At 38.3% G+C, this 19,437-nt stretch overlaps 1 protein-coding gene across 7 annotated transcripts in view; it reads left to right on the top strand.

Annotated features, from left to right (window-relative positions):
• Positions 1–19,437, top strand: part of DAB1 (DAB adaptor protein 1) — a 1,258,287-nt gene that overhangs the window by 1,100,522 nt on the left and 138,328 nt on the right. For all 7 annotated transcript variants that reach the window (XM_012442604.2, XM_064372403.1, XM_064372402.1 and 4 more), the window contains 2 exons: positions 9,136–9,275; positions 17,597–17,695. In XM_012442604.2, the coding sequence (XP_012298027.1) occupies positions 9,136–9,275; positions 17,597–17,695 (239 nt within the window). The remainder of the gene's footprint in view (positions 1–9,135; positions 9,276–17,596; positions 17,696–19,437) is intronic.

Genomic DNA, 19,437 nt, shown 5'->3' with positions numbered 1-19,437 from the left:
AGGCAATAGAAAATGCTGACAAAGATGTGGAGAAAAGGAAACTCTTGTACACTGTTTTTGGGAATGTAAATTAGTACAACCCCTATGGAGAACAGTTTGGAGGTTCCTCAAAAAACTAAAAATAGAGCTACCATAAGATCCATCATTTGTGCTGCTGGGTATATACCCAAAAGAAAGGAAATCAGTGTATCAAAGAGATATCTGCACTCTCACGTTTGCTGCAGCACTATTCACAATAACTATGATTTGTAAGCAACCTTATTTGTTGTCCATCTACAGATGAATGGATAAAGAAAATGTTACATTTAGATAATGGAGCACTATTTTGTCATAAAAAAGGATGAGACTCTTGTCATTTGCAGCAACATGGATGGAACCCGGAGATCATTAGGTTAAGTCAAGTAAGCGAGGCACAGAAAGACAAACATTGCGTGTTCTCATTTATTTCTGGGATCTAAAAATCAAAACAATTGAAATCATAGAGATGGAGAGTAGAAAGATGGTTACTAGAGGCCGGGAAGGTAGTGGGAAGCTGCAGTGGGGTAGTCAATTGTACAAAAAATAGAATAAGGTCTACTATTTGGTAGCACAACAAGGTGACTATAGTCAATAATAATGTAATCATACATTTAAAAATAACTGAGTGTAATTGGATTGTTTGTAACACAAAGGATAAATGCTTGAGAGGATAGATACTCCATTCTCCATGATGTAATTATTATGCATTGTATGCTTATATCAAAACATCTTGTGTACCCCATAAATATATACCCCTATGTACCCGCAAAAATTAAAAATTAAAATAAAAAAAAAATGGATGATTCTTAGAAACCCAAATGTCTGATTATGATTGTTAGTTTTCTGTGACTCCCTGAGGGTTTTTCAAGTTGTTATTTCTCAGTCAGAGAGATCTGCAAAAAATCATTGTGAGATGCAGGTACTCCCCAGGTTATGCAAGATTATCTACTGGTATATGAGAAAAATATAAGGTGTCTATTTATGTTTGATTTTAAACCAAAAAGTTCTAAGAAAAAGTAAGCTTTAATAATAACATATGGGGCTGGGTGCAGTGGCTCACGCCTGTCATTCCAGCACTTAGGGAGGCTAAGGTGGGCCGATCACTTGAGGCCAAGAGTTTGAGACCAGCCTGGGCAACATGGTAAAACTCCATCTCCACTAAAAATATAAAAATTAGCTAGGTGTGGTGGCGCGCACCTGTAATCCCAGCTATTTGAGTGGCTGAGGCATGAAAATTGTTCAAACCCTCTACCTCTACCAGGAGGTAGACATTGCAGTGAGCTGAGATCACACCACTGCACTTCACCCTGGGTGACAGAGCGAGACTTTGTCTCAAATAATAATAATAGATAGATTATCAGTAGCACATGTATGTAATTTATATAGAAATATGTCTATTTTAAAGTTACGTGCTCAAAAATGTTTTACTAATGGAGGTTTGTGATTGTAAAACTGAAGACCTAAATTCTGTGGATTTATGAAGATCTGGGTTCCAATTCTAGCTTTAGCACTTACCTAGATGTACCAACTCAGTGCTCTTCTTAGATCTAACACATGTGGACAACCACCACATAAGATTGCTACAACAGTAAACTGATGTCCAAAGTACATCACACAGTTATAAATATTAGTTATAAATACATTAACTAGTCATAAATATCGCCCTATACAATTACCAGTTGGAGACACTTTAGAAAGCATCTTTTCCCTATGAACACCCTTGAGCACCTGGGAAGACTGAACCTCAAAAAAGAGCAAGTTAACTCACATAGGTGAAGGTACAGTAACAGAGACTACTTCTGAATCCAGGTCTCCTTCCTTCCTTTCTGGCCAGTTACTGCTTTTTTTTCAGGGGGCTTGGTTTTCAGGCAACTTTGTGATACTGTGTAACCCCCATATATTCCTCCTTTGGAATCCATATCAGTGCTATATTGAAAATTCAATTCTCTGATTACTCGAAGAGTCTTGGATTGAGATCACAGATAAAGCATCCCCATATTAGTTGCTGGCAATTAGTTTGTTTACGGAACGAAGTGAAGCAAGTATATCAGAGCAGAAATCTTCAAACCATTCAGTGCAGGATTGTTTTCCTCTGAGCCAAGTAGGAAAGCGTTGAAGAGGTGGTGCACCCTCCCCTACCGCACTGGCACTCCTGACCTGCCACAGGCACGCTCACCCAGACGGCCACAAATGATACCAAGTAGTGTTTCTCACACTTAAGGAGATCCCTTTTAAACATTAGAAAAGAGACCAGGTGTGGTGGCTTCCGCCTGTAATGCCAACACTTTGGGAGGTCGAGGCGGGTGGATCACTTTAGCTCAGGGATTCAAGACCAGACCAGCCAACATGATGAAACCCTGTCTCTACCAAAAATACAAAAATTAGCCGGCATGGTGGCGGGCACCTGTAATCCCAGCTACTTGGAAGGCTGAGGCAGGAGAATCACTTGAACCTGGGAAGTGGAGGTTGTAGTGAGCCGAGATCACACTACTGCGCTCCAGCCTGGGTGACAGAATGAGACTTTGTATCTAATAATAATAATAATAAAATATTAGAAAAGAAATTTTCAGGCTTTTAAGAAACTGGAGTTGAAGTCTCTGAAAGTATCTTTGAAATATACTATTATTAATAGTGTTTTTTCTTCACAACTGGCAAAATATTTAAAAGATTATTATCTATTTAAAAACCCCAAACTGAAACTTTGGAAATTTTTATTCTGAGGACCCCAGTCTGAGCAATATCATCTTAAAAGGGACTCTCTACATAAGCAAGTTGCTGTTCTCTAGTGATCTTTGAGGATTGCCTGTATCTAAATCAACTCCATCTGCTTGGTCCCTCTAACTGGTGCAGGATCTCACTGAGAGGGATTTAGGAATCTCTTGTTGCTGTTATGGTTTTTACAGGGGATTCTTCATTACACTAAAATTAGAAAATTATAGCAAAACTCCATTGACTTTCCACTAGAATGTAAGTTCCCTGAGTACAGGGATATTTATATGTTTTGTTCACTGTAGTATCTGGAGGATCTTAGAATACAAATATACTAGACACTCAATAGATATCAAATAAAGGAATGAATCACTTAATTACAGCCTTATACTTCCCCACGTGTTGCTATAATGCTCTTTTTAGTCTAATCCTTACAACAAACCTGGGTCATTAATAGCTCCTATGGCCCAAAGAACAATGTTCAAAGGCCTTAGCTTGGCTTCCAAGATCCTTCATGATTTGGCTGTCCTTTGAGGGCATTGCTCTAGCCATGCCCTCTAGTACTGTGGTTTGCAAGCATAATAATTGGCCCTGGCCCACCCCACACCCATCTAATCAAAATCTGTGAGGTGGTGGGTTTTTTTTGTTTTTTTTTTTTTTTGAGACAGTATTTCCTTATGTTGCCCAGCCTGGCTTCAAACTGCTGGGCTCAAGCAGTCCTCCCTCCTTGGCTTCCCAAAGTGCTGGGATTGCAGGTGCACTATACCCGTTTAGGCTGTGGGGTGGTATTTTTTTTTTAATTCCCAAGGTTATTCCAAAAGGTAATTAGGATTGCTAAACAGTCTAAGCCAACTACTCATTGTTCTCCAAATATCCCCAAACTTTTTGTTTATCTGGAAAGCTTTTCACCCTCTTCCCTACCTCTTGAACCCCTGCTTTTGTACAAGGCCTTATTCAAATGCCATCTTTCCTCTGTAGCTCTTCCTAATCATCTCTCTACCAAATACAAACAGTTTCTCCACCCCTTAGGAAAACACATTGCTTAACAAAATATGACCATAGCTGTGAGTGTCATACAGTGCTAAGGGGTAGAGAATTTGTATATGACACCTTTTGAAATGTGGCTTCCTCTCGGCAGGAGAGAGGATACTTTTTGCTCACCCATGCACCACTGGAAGCTAGCACAGTTCCCAGCATGAAGAACACTGAGGCAGGACAGTATACAAATGCTGATCATATAATTAGGGTAACCACATAGTCTGTTAACCAGACTGGAATACTTTTGAGAATAGTGAGGAATGCTAGTAACAGCAGTGTCAGTATGAAAGTTTCTGTGACGGTCGTAGACAAACTGAAAGTATGATCACCCAAATAACAATGACCATCCTGGTCCACATGGTGTAACCCCATCTCTACTAAAAATGCAAAAATTAGCTGGGCGTGGTGGCGTGCACCTGTAGTCCCAGCTACTCAGGAGGCTGAGGCAGGAGAATTGCTTGAACCCAGGAGGCGGAGGTTGCAGTGAGCTGAGATCGCGCCATTGCACTCCAGCCTGGGTAATAAGAGCAAAACTCTGACTCAAAAAAAAAAAAATGACCAATGTTGACCAAGCTCTTACTGTTTGCCAGTCTCTCACTGTTTGCCAGTCTCTCACTGTCTTGCATGCTATTTGTCATTTCTTTAACCTTCACAATGTTCCTACTGGGAGCACCTATTAGTATCTATACTTAACTGATATGGACACTGACAGACATGTAAAGGAACTTACCCACGATTATACAACTAAGGGGATAGATGGGAGAGCTTGAACTTGAACTCAGGTCTTCTGAATTCAGCGCTCATGTTCTAGACCATTAAGACCTATTACCTCCCAGTGGAAGAACTCAAGTCTTGGAGTAGGAGAGGATGAGATTCCATTCCAAGCTCAACCTGAAGTAACTTTAATTACCTCTCTGGCTCCAGTTTTCTTTATCTATAAAATAATAACAGTGCTGGTTTTCAGTAACCTTGGAAGATTAAATGATATAAGACATGAGAAGGGCATGTGTACTTGTGAACTACTTGTCTTAGGAGTAAGACATCTGCCAGTTTATCCATAAGACATCTACTCAAGTAGCTGTGACAAACAAAAGAGGCTAAATTCTGTAATAGAACACAGAATAGGTCACAGAAAGCCCCATAGCCTAATGGCTAAGACCATGAAATTTTACACAAGACCTGGGTTCAAACTGAGGTTCTGGGATTTGAATAGATATTTCTTCAAAGAAGATATGCAAATGAACAATAAGCACATGAAAAGATGCTCAACATCATTACTCTTTAGGGAAATGCAAATCAAAGCTGCAATGAAATATCACTTAACACTTACTAGGATAGCTAAAGTAAAAGAGACAGACAATAACAGACGTTGGGAAGAACATCTGGTAAAGAAACTGGAACCTTATATTTGGCCAGGAGGGGTATAAGATGGTGCAGACACTTTGGAAAAACAATTTGACAGTTCTTCAAAAAGTTTGAGTTACCATATGACCCAACAATTCCTTTGTCAGGAAAAATTTTTCACAGAATTGAACATATTCAGCGACACAGAAACTTGTACACAAGTGTTCACAGCAGTGTTATTCGTAATAGCCAAAGAATAGAAATAACCCAAAGGTCTATCAACTAATGTGGTATAACCACAAAATAGCATCATATTCAGCAAAAAATGCATGACTGATACATGCTATAACATGGATGAACCTTGAGAACATGCTGCTAAGAAGCCAAAGCAAAAAAATTGTACATTATAAGGTAACAGTTATATAAAATGTTTAGAATAGGCAAATCTATAAAGATGGGAAGAGATTAGTGGTTGGTTAGCATCAGAGGGAATGGGAAGATGGGGAGTGACAGCTAATGGGTACAGGGCTTCTTTTTGGGATGACAAAAATGTTCTAAAATTAGACAGTAGTGATGGTTATACAATTCTGTGACTATTCTAAAACCACTGGATTGTGTACTTTAAAATGGTGAATTGTACAGTACGTGAATTATATCTCAATATAGCTGTTATTTAAAAATTCAAGTTATCTTGTGGACTTTGGGTGTTTATGTTGTCTTCTGTACAATAGGACTCATTAAGGAGCCTAACTCAAGAACAAATGTGAAGATTAAATGAGAAATTGCAGGTGAAACTCTTGGCACAGTAACTGTACTAAATACTCACTAATAATAACCAGATGGATGATTTTCCTTAAATACATGGTCTTTCTCTTGTCCATCTTGAAACAGGATCAGTGGTGTTTTCAGCAACATAGGCTGAGATTCATGGTGACCTAACATGCATGAAGACTGATCCTCTTCCTAACACCTTTATATTGCATGTGCCTCAGATAGAATTAAAGCCTTATGGCTCTGATATCTGTTATTTATTTCTTAGCTAATATAACTGAGACCTTGCTCAAGATGTGCTCATGAAAAATTACCCTTTTAATGGTGAAGCATTTAATGAGAAACTGGATTATCTACTGCATAAGTGCCCTTCATACAAATTAGCTTGGCCCTAGGTCCTAATCTAAATTGGGCTCCCTACTTTCCTCTAAATGGCCTAATATTTTCTTATTAATCTCTGCCCTTGTTCACCTGCTATGGCTCTGCCTTTTCTTATGAATCTTATTTCTCAGCAGAGTTCTGTGCCCTGACAAATGTTTCTTAAGGCTGTCTTTGTATCTGACTTCTAGACATTTTCTTAGAGATGACTGATGACTGGAATCTGTTCCATTTTCAAGCTGTCTCTCCATCCTCCAATGGAGTTTTAATGCTGCCAATGTATTGAGTACCATCAGATTTGGGCCAGGTGAGTTTTGGTACAAGATAAAGATGAGGCTTTATAAGAAAGTTGCGTAGAAGAGAAGCAATTTATCATGGCGGTTAGGCGAATAGGCTTGAAAACACAGAACACAAGCAAACCACAAGCATGGATTTTAACATTAGACAAATCTAGGTTCAGGTCCTACTCAGTAAGTTTAGACAAGTTACACGACCTCTAATACTTTCAATTTAGAGCCCCGTCTATAAAACCTGAATACCTACCTCTGCAATTATTTTCTGGGCTAAACAAGTTGATGCATATAACATGCTTTGTGATGAATGCTACCTGGTATTGTTATTGTAATTAAAGTTTGGGGAAACCTCAGTGGTGAAAGAGATGTTATTATGGACTGAAATGGTGTCATGTGTTGAAGAGGAGAGATGTTTAGCTATGATATAAGGTGTATTATGTCAAATGTTCCCTTTCTTTTTAGCTTCAGTCTCTGACATCTGCTTTCACAGAACACTGAGGCTTAATTATTATGCCGATTATAGTTTCTGACTAATTATCCCTGTGTTATATTTACTTTATGGAATATTACTCAAAGGCTTTAATATACGAGGAGTCAGCAGGGGTGTCATGGAAAAAACAAAACAAAACTGGTAGTCAGGACCACAGGTCCAGGCCTGGCTGGGCAGACATTCTACCTCTCTGCCTGGGCTTATAATAGTGGTGGTATTCATGCCTATAATCCCAGCACATTGGGAGGCCAAGGTGGTGGATTGCTTGGGTCTGGGAGTCCGAGACTGGGCAACATGGCAAAACCCTCTCTCTACAAAAAAAAAAGAAAATTCAAAAAGTAGCCAGATATGACAGTGCATGCCTGTTGTGTCAGCTACTTGGAAGGCTGAGGTAGGAGACTCGCCTGAGCCTGAAAGGTCGTGGCTGCAGTGAGCTGTGATGGTGCCACTGTACTCCAGCCTGGGTGAAGAAGTGAGACACTGTCTCAAAAAAAATAAATAGTGATGACAACTACTGTCTGCAGAAAACATGCCATGTAAATACTTGCTTCACACATACTATCTTATTGAAGCTACTGTCCATACTAATGCTGTAAGGTAGATACTTTATTGTCATTCAACACATTAAAAAACTGAGGCTCAGACAGTTTAGTTGACTTATGAGAGGGAGTCATGATTTGAAATGAGGATGTCTGATTCTAAAGCTTGAACCTTCTTACACACCAAGCGTAAAACAAATACATTCATATTTGCAGCCATCAAAAACTGAAGCTACTGAGAGTACAGATGTTGTCTCATTCATCTGTTGCAGTGAATAATAGCACTGGTACAGAGGAGATGCTCAGTAAGGGATGAATGAATAAATGAATTAAATGAAAGTTGTGTTTTGTCAGTAGAAAAGTACTATATGATGGTTAGTGATTGCTGTTGCTTTTTTTCTATTTTAAGCATGTCTTCTGATCATTCTCAACCCCACAGTATAGAAAGGCCTTAGTTTGCACATCTATAGATAGAGGAGAATGGGCCAAATTATCTCTAATGTCCTCAGCTGTGTGTTTCTGGCAGAGGAGGTAAGCATGATGGAGTAGGAATCAAGAGTTGAAGTTGGTATTCTAGGAGATGAATATCAGACAGCTAGGACACTCCAGGTTTTAAGAATCACCTGTACAATGTCTAGACCACTGACTAGTCAAAGCATGATGAGCTTAACGATGGGTTTCAATTCCTATGTATTCATCTTATTTGTGACTATGTTTACTTGGACAAGCTACCTAAACTCTGTGACCATCGACTTCATCTAGAGAATGGAAATGGTTTGCTTGTTGTGAAGAGTGGGGATAACGTTTATAGAACATCTGTCATGAAGCACTTGCTTGGTTCAGGCTTAACTTTATTGTCCTCACTTTATGTAGCTATGCTTGAACTCCTGGATGATGTGTCTTAGCAAAACATTATCTTAATAATTATTGAGAGAGCCTGTTGGAAGGTGTGGACACACAATAGCAAGGAGCGTGGAAGCCTATTTCCCTGCACACATGAATTACCAGAAGAGATATCATAAAACCATTTTTTGATAATTGTCTTCAGGTCATTACTCTGGAGTTTCACTGTAAAACAGCTCCTGGAATTGGGTGGGAAGAGGGTCTTGGACCCTGGCCAAGCTATTATTGAATGTTGGCAATGCCAGAGATTCGGTGCTAATATTATTCTAACAACAATTTCAGACATGAACTCTTAGTGGGTGATTATTATCATGTGTTGAATATCTCTTGTTTATCAAACCCTGAATTAGATGCTTCACACATATTATCTGATTTATTTATCATAATGCCCTGTTGGGGTGGTTATTTTTAACTTATTTTTCCCTACCTGAGAAAACTGAGTCTCAGAAAGGAGAAGTAATTTGTCTCAGGACTTAAATGGATGGAGCCAGAATTTGCATCTGGGAATATTACTGTTCTTTTCTCCTGGATCCAGTGATTTGACTTTCCGAAAATATAGATGAAACCAGACGGCGGATCTTGGAATTGTGGATACTCAAAGCCACTGGGGTTGGCACAACTACAAATTTGAATCTGCTTTTTCTCTTTTTAGGTCAGGATCGCAGTGAAGCCACTTTGATAAAGAGGTTTAAAGGTGAAGGGGTCCGGTACAAAGCCAAATTGATCGGGATTGATGAAGTTTCCGCAGCTCGGGGAGACAAGTTATGTCAAGATTCCATGATGAAACTCAAGGTGCTATGCAAACATTGTCTTTTAAATATCCTGTGTTTAACATGAATGGGGAAAAGAAATCATTACCATCAAGATCATAAATAACTTTATTCATTTATTGGTAAATTATTTAGTTCACTGTTGAATCACTATGTTTATTCATTGGGAAGAGATTTCAATCATTAAACAAATGTTTATCGAGCACGTACCATGTGGAGATATTTTGGTAGGCCCAGTTTTACAATTTTTGAGTGTATCACATTTTATTCCGTTTTATTTTCATTTTGCAACTCCTGCAAAAATAAAAGTACAAAATTATCAAATTGTGTCGTCCCTCACATTTTATGAATTTTGCCACCTTGTTGTTTTTGAATAAATTTTATATATTTTGCCATATGGTAAGAGACGGTAAGATAAAAGTTGATTCCATTCATTCTTATAATTTCTACTAATGTACTGCAAACACTTTAAAATAATATTTTTAAAGTAATATATAACCATATTTTGGGATTTGTAGACATCATGAAGAGGTTTCTGATTTTAAATACTATAAAGGAGCCTTTACTCTGAGGAATCTAAGAAATAAATTAGAATTTTTTTAAATATACAAAATAAATTATTAAACAGCCTTAAAAATATACTAAAGTAACGTTTTTCTTAGATTCTGATGTCCATATATTGTTTCTTTTTAAAAAAGATTATAAAATATTGAAAAAATAAATGATTTAGCAAGAAGTCTATAATTATAATCATATGTATTTCAAACATATATAATTATTTTTCTGATTACAGAATTCACTTATGTACATTATGAAATATTTTGAAAATACAGAAAAATGTAAGAAAAAAATGGAAATAATCCATAATCCCATAATCAATGTCAACATTTTTCTGTATAATTTGCAAGCTCTTTTTGTGCTTTTACATACATAATATATGAATTATAAATATATAATAAAATTGGAATTATAATTTATACAGTTTCCTCTCCTGGGACATTTTTCCTTTGTCTAATAATATATATTAGCCTTTTTCTTTGTCTAATAATATATATAAGCTTATATATTACATATATATAATTATATAAGCACATATATATAATTATATATGCATATATATATATCATATGATTTTATATATATATACTATATATAATCATATGATATATATATGTCTTCAAATGGCCCATGAAAATATTACTTGGTCAATGAAATATTTTCAAATGTAAGAGAAAAGAAAGAACAAAAAAGCTTGTTAAGTGTGTAAAAGTATTAAAATATGATAAAATCTGCATCACCTTTACTTTCATAAATGCTTAGTAAATCACAGTTATTATTTTTGTTTATGCTATACAAATTTTAATAGGTTAGCATATATAACAGATGCTATGTTTCCCTATAGTACAGCTCTAAGAATTATGATTTTTAAAACTCTTAATCTTCTACACTGAATATCCATTTATATATTTTCTTTTTATTTGTTAAGCTGTTATATACACAAACTTTAATAGTTATGTATCTACTATAAAGTATACTAGAAAAAGGCATAAAAGACATTAAAATCATGATTCCACAATCACCTTGGAAGAAGTTAATGCATTTTTTTCAATAATTAAGCAATGTTATGCAGTTTTAGTATAGCCCAGTGATGAGTTTTCTTCTGCCAAGTTCAAATCTGAGTGATAACTAGATAAGAATTAGACAGGAAGAATCCCAAACTCCAGCTTTCTGACTGATAAATGCTGGCCTAGAGGATGTGACTTAGATACACAGCCACAGTGAGCGTCCTTGAATGAGATGAGCTATTCTATTTGGTTTGTGGGGGTGTTGGGCAACTGCAGATCCCCCTATTCCTCCAACCCCTACCCTTGCCCAGAGTAGGACCCATGACTGATGCATAAGATCAGATGAGAATACAGTCTGTCTATCAGTAGGCAGATTGCACAGAGAGCCCCACAAGAGATCGATCTTTGTATGCTCAGCTGCTGCTTCAAAGTCTCCAATCAGATAGAGCCACACCTGCCACCCCAAGGAGACCCTAAGCAAAGATGGGGATAAGGGCCAAGATCTTGATTATTTCTGAAGTCCCTCTTCAATGAATATGAAGTCTGGCAAATGGAGATAAGCTCTAACAAATCTTAATTAAAAGACATGAAGAAAATGCAAAGATCTGGTTCTCACCCAGAGCCACAAGTCAGGAGGAAAAAGGAGCTTATGCTCCCAGCATCTGGGAGATGGCCATTCACCAGGTTCGGTTACAGAGCACCTCATTGGCCAGCTGCCTTCATGGAAACACTGAGGCCTAAGTGAATCTGAGTCAGGAGTTGGCCTCTGCTTCCTGAACATTCTCACTCAGGATTAACCTTGGTCCAAGCTAGCTAGACTAGGCCTAGCAATGGCTACCAATCGTGTATGTGTGTGTGTGTGTGTGAGTGCACGTGCGTGTGTGTTACCTGCAGTGATGTGCTCCATCTGTCACCTCTCATAACCATGAGGTCCCCAAAACCCTGAGAGATTGTCCTACCATAACATACTCCTGTCAGATACGCTGAACTTGAGGGGTCCTTGGTTCCCAGACAGTTGTGTTTCATTATTTGCAGGTTGCTATGAAGAATGTTGACATTTCAGCTCCCAGTGGTTTTTCTTTAGGAAACACAGAAACATAAATGATCAATTCGCTATTTGGCCATCTGCCCAGGAAAGTAAGAGACAGAGAAGTACAAAATGCCTCTTACCCTTGTGAAAAGGCCCACTTGCTCACGTTAGGCCGTATGAGGAATAAAATTCTGTTTCCTTTGCTAGACTCTCTAAAGCTAGTGCATGTTCTTGCATTAGAGAGTTTTCTCTCTGATTGTAGGGGATTGAGAGGGGATTCATGTCATGAGTATGAGTGACCCTTTGCCTGTCTACCAGCAAAGCATCATCATCATCATCATCATCGTCATCATCATCATCTTGTTGACATCATAATATGTTAATTTACAGTCCACAAAGCATTTCCACATATATTATATCTTTTGATCTTATGAGATACATATTAGCTTCCCTGTTTTGTGAAGAAGAAATAAGAGGTTCAGAGAAGTTAAGGTATTTGTCTCACAGCCTTCATTTAACCTGTGATAAAATGAATTCTAACCCAGATACTGAGAGGGCCAATGTTGGACAAGACACAGTTCTGCCTTTAATTGTATTCTGTTTTGTATTTACATTTAATTTATTGTGGCTCCCAAACTAGATCTTAAGCTCCTATCAGTAAGCTACTACCCAGTAGTCACATCCCACATCACTGACTTCTAATGTAGTCAGCTTTCAGAGACATTGGCAAAATTGTGGTGATTGAAGTTAAGGAAAAGGATGAGGTCTCCAAAGACAGCACCTGGAGAGCTAAGTGCAGAACCCTAAGCATGTCAGTCAGAGTCCTGAAAAAAACAAAATCTACCCTGGGAAGGTCAGTTGAGGATACTTTAATGAAGGAGTTACTTGCAAAGTGTGGGCAAATTTAAGGTAGCAAATGAGGAGTGGTGAGGAACTCAGAATGTAGCAGCAGTGGGAAGCTATTACTACTCCTAGGAAGATATATATTTACTGGAATACAGGGAAAGCAGAATTGATAAGAAAGTCTCCCTTTCTCACCACACAAAATGCAGCTACTACCAGAAATACAAATGAAGGATGAGAAGGGAGTGGGGAGCAATGCCCTGAACTCTCTCTCTTTCCTCCCTGTGATCTCCTGTCTGTGCCTTCCATCGATGGAACACAACTGGAGCGATGGAGAAGGAAGCTCAGGAGACCAGAGATTGCAGTTCTAGTCTGCAGTAGTCAGCCTCCGGGCAAAAACAGGACAGAGAAAGATATTTGTATTCCCTCTTTTAACTGGGAAAAAATGAAACTTAGAATGAGTTTTTTTCCCCTTGGTTCATATAGCTGGTAACTAGCTAGAAGGAGAATGGAGAATGGAGACTAGGTTTATTACATGGGGCTTTCTGGAATAGCATTCTGAGGTTTTCAGAATTCATACCTGAAACCTGTTGCATTACACACATGCTTTATATGTTCCATGGAGAGCAGTCATAACATTAGGTTCATGTACCCTGCTGTGTGAATGTTCTCGGATCCCTTTCATGTACGTCATACATCTGATTCTCACAGCAACCCCTGGGCTGGACAGGGCAGCCTGTGAATCTTGGCTGGCATGCCTGCCCTTTTCTCTATATGTAACTTCCTCTATTGAGATACTGCCTGCCTGTGACTCCCTTGGGGATGCCTGTGTCAATCATTTCACACAGTGCCTAGCACGTGGTATTGCTTAATCATATCAATATTAGCTCTTGAAAGAATAAGAACTGTTATTTCTGGGGCCCTCCTAGGTGCGTGGTTTTCTTAAGTGTTCCAACACTCTTATGAGGTCAGAAACATGATTCTCATTTTGGAGTTCTTCACTACTAAGTTTGCAAGCTGTTGGTTCTACCTAGCCATTTTTATAAACTTTTGGACCTATTTGTAGCATGCATTATTGTATGGTCATTTAAAAAAAATCTGTTTCCCAAAAAGGGGCCCTTAGAGAACTGAGGATTGTAGTAGAAGGATTCCTACCTTGAGAATCAGAAAGATCACTGTTTGACTTTCAGTTCTATGACTTATTAGCTCTTTTAGGTTCGAGGAGGTCATTTGATCCCCTGGCTTTGTGTTTCCTCATCTGTAAAATGACGGAGGTAATTCTTACATCCCAGGATTGTGATATTGCCTAATTATATGACAGTTAAGAGAACCTCTAGCATAGGCACCCAAGAAAATGTTTGACTGTCTGGTTTCCAGGTTTCCAGTGGTGATTTACTCAGTCAGGTGGCAAATATGAGGCACAGAGTCCATAACAGGACCTGCATCCACATCTTCTGACTCCCTAATAAGAGCTGTCTCCTGGGCCTCTTTAGTTCTGCACAGTGGCCGTGAATAATCCTGTGGGGAGATGAGCCCCTGAGGATGCTGTCTTGTGGCAGGCCCACTCTAGACTGTGTGCAGTTTTTCTGAGCTTGACCCATAGTCCTGTCTCACAAGAAAAACATGCTTGAAAAAAATGGGACTTTTCTTTCCCCAAAGATAGCACCTTATGGATTGTCCTTTTTATCATTTGTCATGTAAAGTCACCATCAGCGGCCCCAAGCAGAAATGCTCCTGGAACATGTGTGTTGGCATTTACTGTCCTTCTTTACATACAGCTGTATTCTACCAGGGAATTATTTGATAGTTACTGATACTGACAAGCAAGGTGGGCCTTGGTATCTAATCAGCACTGCTATGTTCCAGGAATTATTACTATTTGATATTCCAGGAAATCTGTGAGCTAGGAACTGTTAGGACTGTTTTGGAGATGGAGACATTGACGCTTAGATGCAGCCCTCTCCCCGCCCCTTCCTGTATTCTTCTCACCTAAACGAAGAAGGAATAAAACCAGAAAGAGACAGTCTCCTCCCTTTTGACAGTTCTTCCAGTACTTTCCTTTAGGAGGGCACATCTTAGTCCATTTGCGCTACTGTAACAAAATGCCTGAGACTGGGTAATTTGTAAAAAAACAAACTTATTTTCTCACAGTTCTGGATGCTGGGAAGTCCAAGATCAAGGGGCCAGCAGGTTGGGTGTCTAGTGAAGGCCCTTGTCTCTCTGCTTCCAAGATAGTGCCTGATACTGCATCCTCCAAGGGGATGCATACTGTATCCTCACAACAGAAGGGCAGAAAGGGTAATGAACCCACTCTCTGAAGGCCTTTTATACAAACCCTAATTTCCTCTACAAGTGTTTTACCCTTATCATTTAATCATCTCCCAGTACTATCACACTGACAATTAAGATTCAACACATGCGTTTGAGGGGATACATTCAGCCCACAGCAAGGAGCTCGTTATTTTCCTGGATATCTGCGATTGAGGGTTGGGGTGTGAAGGGATAGTAACATGTATTATTTCACCCCAAATCCATCCAAGAACACAGATTTCAAAGTCAAGCGAGGGAAAGTCACTTTCCTTCTCTTTGAGTTCCTGCTTTACACTAGGCTCCATTCTCAGCCCTGGGCACAAACCAGATAAAACAAAGTTTTATGCACAATTGAGCTTTTGTTCTATTTGACAAAAGCAGACAATCAACAAATGAATTTGTGAAATGTCAGATGGTGGTAACTTCCAGGAGGAAAGTGAAGCAGGGAAGACAAAGGAGATGCAATTTGGCATAAAGGGTATGCTCTGTTGGTTAAAAGGGTCAGAGAGGGTGGCATTAAACCAAATTAGGAGTTACCCCTGGGATTCCAAAGACATACTGTGGCCATTTCTGCATGTTCCTTAAAAGCATCCCACAGTGAATTCATGGGAAAGCAAGGAGCACATTGAGTAATCTAGAAACCACTGAATGTGGGGCAGGATTGAAGAGACAGAGAACCTGCTTTGTTTCTGAGTTATGACTTCCTCTAACCTTTTAGAGGTCATTCACTGGAGGAGGGGACTCATGTCAATATGGAGCGGCTCTGAAGGACTGAAAGAGGAAGATTGGGCGTGGGTTGTAGGGAGAGAGACTTAGGCTCCCTAGAAAGAAGACACATGTAAAGGATAATCAGAGGTCCCAGCTCCACATGCTAGGAAAGCTGAGTTGTAGTTTCAGCTCTTTGACCAATTCCCTGTGCCGTCTCAGGACTCTACCACCTTTCAGTTCATCATTTTTCTGATGTGTCAGTTGAGAAACTTGGATCTATTCGCTTTAAGGTTTTCTGTGGCTCTATACATTCTGCATGTCTGTGAGTCTGTAAGACGTGCTTGAGAATGAATGGGTGACGTATGAAAGAGGGAATTTCATACTAGTAGGTGTCTAAACAGGAACTGGAACACAAACTGTAATGGACATCCATGCATTTTCTAGAAGAAATTTTTATTAACATTTCTTCAGTATACCAGGTATTGTGCTAAGCACTTTATATAAATGTTCATTTAATTATCTCAACCATCCAAAAAAATACATTTACACTTGAGGAAGTGAAACTAAGAGGTTAAATAATTTGTCGAAGTTTACACCGAACCAGGAGTATAACTTAGATATTCTGATTCCACAGAATATTTCCATTATGCAAAGTGAGGATAATCAAACATCCTCAAAAGAATGTGCCTTCCTAATTAAACCTTTGTTCGCTCTCTAACACCAACCATTCCCTAACACTGATGCTGAGAACAGCACATAGTACTTTTTATCTCCTGAAAATATGAAATCAATATTATTTTAGATTTTTCTTCTTCTAAAAGCCCAGAACTATACTGCTGAAGAGTTAGGCTTAATCTTGCCATCTTTAGAGGCTGCCAGTAATGAGAGGGTAGAAGCTTCAAGGCCCCTAATGCATGGTTGATAACAGCCCCTGAGAGCGTAGATCCCTTGAAAGGACTTTATCCCCTGAGTTGTACCCTAGTATGCAGCTCATGCTTTCCTGTAACTGACCACCACAGAATCTAATTTGAAAAGCAAATGTCTTTATTCTTAACTTGAATCATATCAACTTTGGGGGACTCTGGACAGCATATATTCATTGAGCAATTATTTGCTAAGTACCTCTTGCCCTCCAGGGACTGTCCTAAGCACTAGAGATAAAGCAGTGAACAAAGTACCATCTCACCCTTTGATGAAGCTTACCTTCTCACTGACTGATAGACACATCTTTGGCTTATAAAACATTTGAGAAAGTGAGGAAACAGTTTTTTTGATAAACGGAATGCAAGGATGACAGGAACAAGGGTAGTGGTAAACACAAAATGTCTTTGGATAAAAATTACAGTCAATAGGCAGTTAACTATGATGAACACATTTTTTCCAGCAGAATGGACAGTCTAGCATTTGTTTTTATTTTCTTTCTATTATCTAAAATTGATTCATATGAAAACTTTTTTCAGAATTATAAAAAATAAAATTGTATGTAGGAATATACTTAGTGGCTCACCTTTATTTAAAAGATTAAAACCATATCTAATATAAAACCCAGAAAAGACATTAACTTGAAGACCATATTGTATCTATCTTGGGACCACCAATTCTGAGCTGAGCATCTAGACACCATTAGGAATTCTATAAATCATGATTAGTTAAGTGAGTGAACATTCAAATATCTCTCTATACAATGCGTTAGAACCGCTAGGATAAGCATTACCTTAAAACACCAAGTAGATGTGAGTGCATTGAGTAGAGAAATGTGGAAGTGTGAAGGAAAAGCAGTGCGCATGATTGGTGGCATCGGTTGATGATATCTGACGTGCCTTTGGGACCAGAGAGAATTTTCAAATGAAAACACTAAAGTAAAAGCCATGTTCTTCCTTTCAACAGGGTGTTGTTGCTGGCGCTCGTTCCAAAGGAGAGCACAAACAGAAAATCTTTTTAACCATCTCCTTTGGAGGAATCAAAATCTTTGATGAGAAGACAGGGGTAAGTAAAACAATCACATGGCATTGTGAAATTGAATCCATTGACAGATGTGCCCTTAAAAGCCTCTACTCTCTGGGCAGGAATATAAAACAAGCATAAAAACACATAAAGCAACTGACAAACTTGATCAACTGTGATCATCCATCAAAGCAAGTCTCTTTACTGACTTGGCCACAGTATGACTGCACTGTATTTCTTATAGTGTAATTGTGATAAAAGTGTCACACTATCTTGGTAATCTGATAGAAGATTGATGAGCTTTGAAGATCAATGGGTAATGTGACAGTTTAAGTTAAATTTCTTTGTGTGTTGGCAATTTTAGTGACATACGTCCTAGAGGGAGATACATGTACATCTTTTGACTCGGTCAAAGCATCCAGACTCTCTTGAGTTTAACCTGGAGCACCTTGCAATTGCTGTAATCAAAAAGAATAAATGGAGTTCTCAATCTTAAAAAAAAAAATCTATTACTGCACGATCAGGAAATTTAAGGGCTGATATGTTTGTTGAACCCACCAAAGAAGTGGTTTGTATTTTCATAAACCTTACAGCTGCAATTAACTTCCAGATTCATCCCCAGGGTTCTCCTGACACTGTCAGTCCTGTTCATTGATGGTAAGGGGAAAATAGAAAAACCTATAATCAATTTTCCAAGAGAACAAGAGTCAAATAGATGTCTTTTTCCTTATATGTATTCAGTGTTTTATACCTCCACATATGTCCACTTACATGAATTTCATGAAGATAATTTATCAAGCACTTTATAAACAATACTTAACTGGCCGAGTTACGTGACCTTGGTCATTTTGCATTATTATTTTCACAACTAGTATGAAGATAACGTAAGGGTAGTAAGATGATAGTTTAAATGTCAAAATGGATTTTCTTGAAAAAAAGTTATAGAAAAAAATATTCATAAATAACTAGTAATAGAATGGATATTTGTACACCCCTGATCATAACAGCATTACTTTCAGCAGCCAAAAGGTAGAAGCAACCCATGTCTGTAGATGGATAAATATATAAACAAAATGTTGTGTGTGTGTATATATATATTTATATATATATATATACAGTGAAATTCTATGGAGCTCTAGAATGGAAGAAAATTCTGACGTGTGCTACAATGTGTATGAACCTTGAAGACTTTATGCTGAGTGAATTAAGCCAGGCACAGAAAAAGAAATATTATATGATACCACTTATATGAATTACTTAGCATAGTCACAGTCATAAAGACAGAAAGGAGAATGGTGATTGCCAGAGGCGAGGGAAAAGGAAAAATGAAGTGTTATTATTTAGTAGGCTTGAGGTTTCAGTTTGGGAAGATGGAATCTTTTGGAGATGGATAGTGATGATGGTTGCACAAAAATGTGAATGTGTTAATGCCACTGAATTGCACACTGAAAATGGTTAAAATGGTAAATTGTATGTTATATATTTTACCACAATAAAAAATAGCTAGATGTAACTCCCATTGCTGAGTACCTCCTATATACTAGAGGTGTGTTAGTCAGTTTACATATCGTTGCATTCTCACAACATTGCTCTGAGGTGATAATAATGATAGCTACCTCATCAAGTACATATTATGTGCCAGGCATTGTGGTAAGCCCTTAAAATACCAGGTTATTTAATCCTTACAACCACTCTAGGAGGTATATGGTATTTTATTTTATTTTATTTTATTTTGTTTTATTTTGAGACAGAGTTTTGCTCTGTTGCCCAGGCTGGAGTGCAGT

The sequence above is a fragment of the Aotus nancymaae genome, unplaced genomic scaffold, assembly GCF_030222135.1.
Source record: "Aotus nancymaae isolate 86718 unplaced genomic scaffold, 86718_ANA_hifiasm-v0.15.2.pri h1tg000007l, whole genome shotgun sequence".
NCBI lineage: Eukaryota > Metazoa > Chordata > Mammalia > Primates > Aotidae > Aotus > Aotus nancymaae.
Note: the sequence above shows the minus strand (reverse complement) of the source record. Positions and strands in the feature narration are given on the sequence as shown.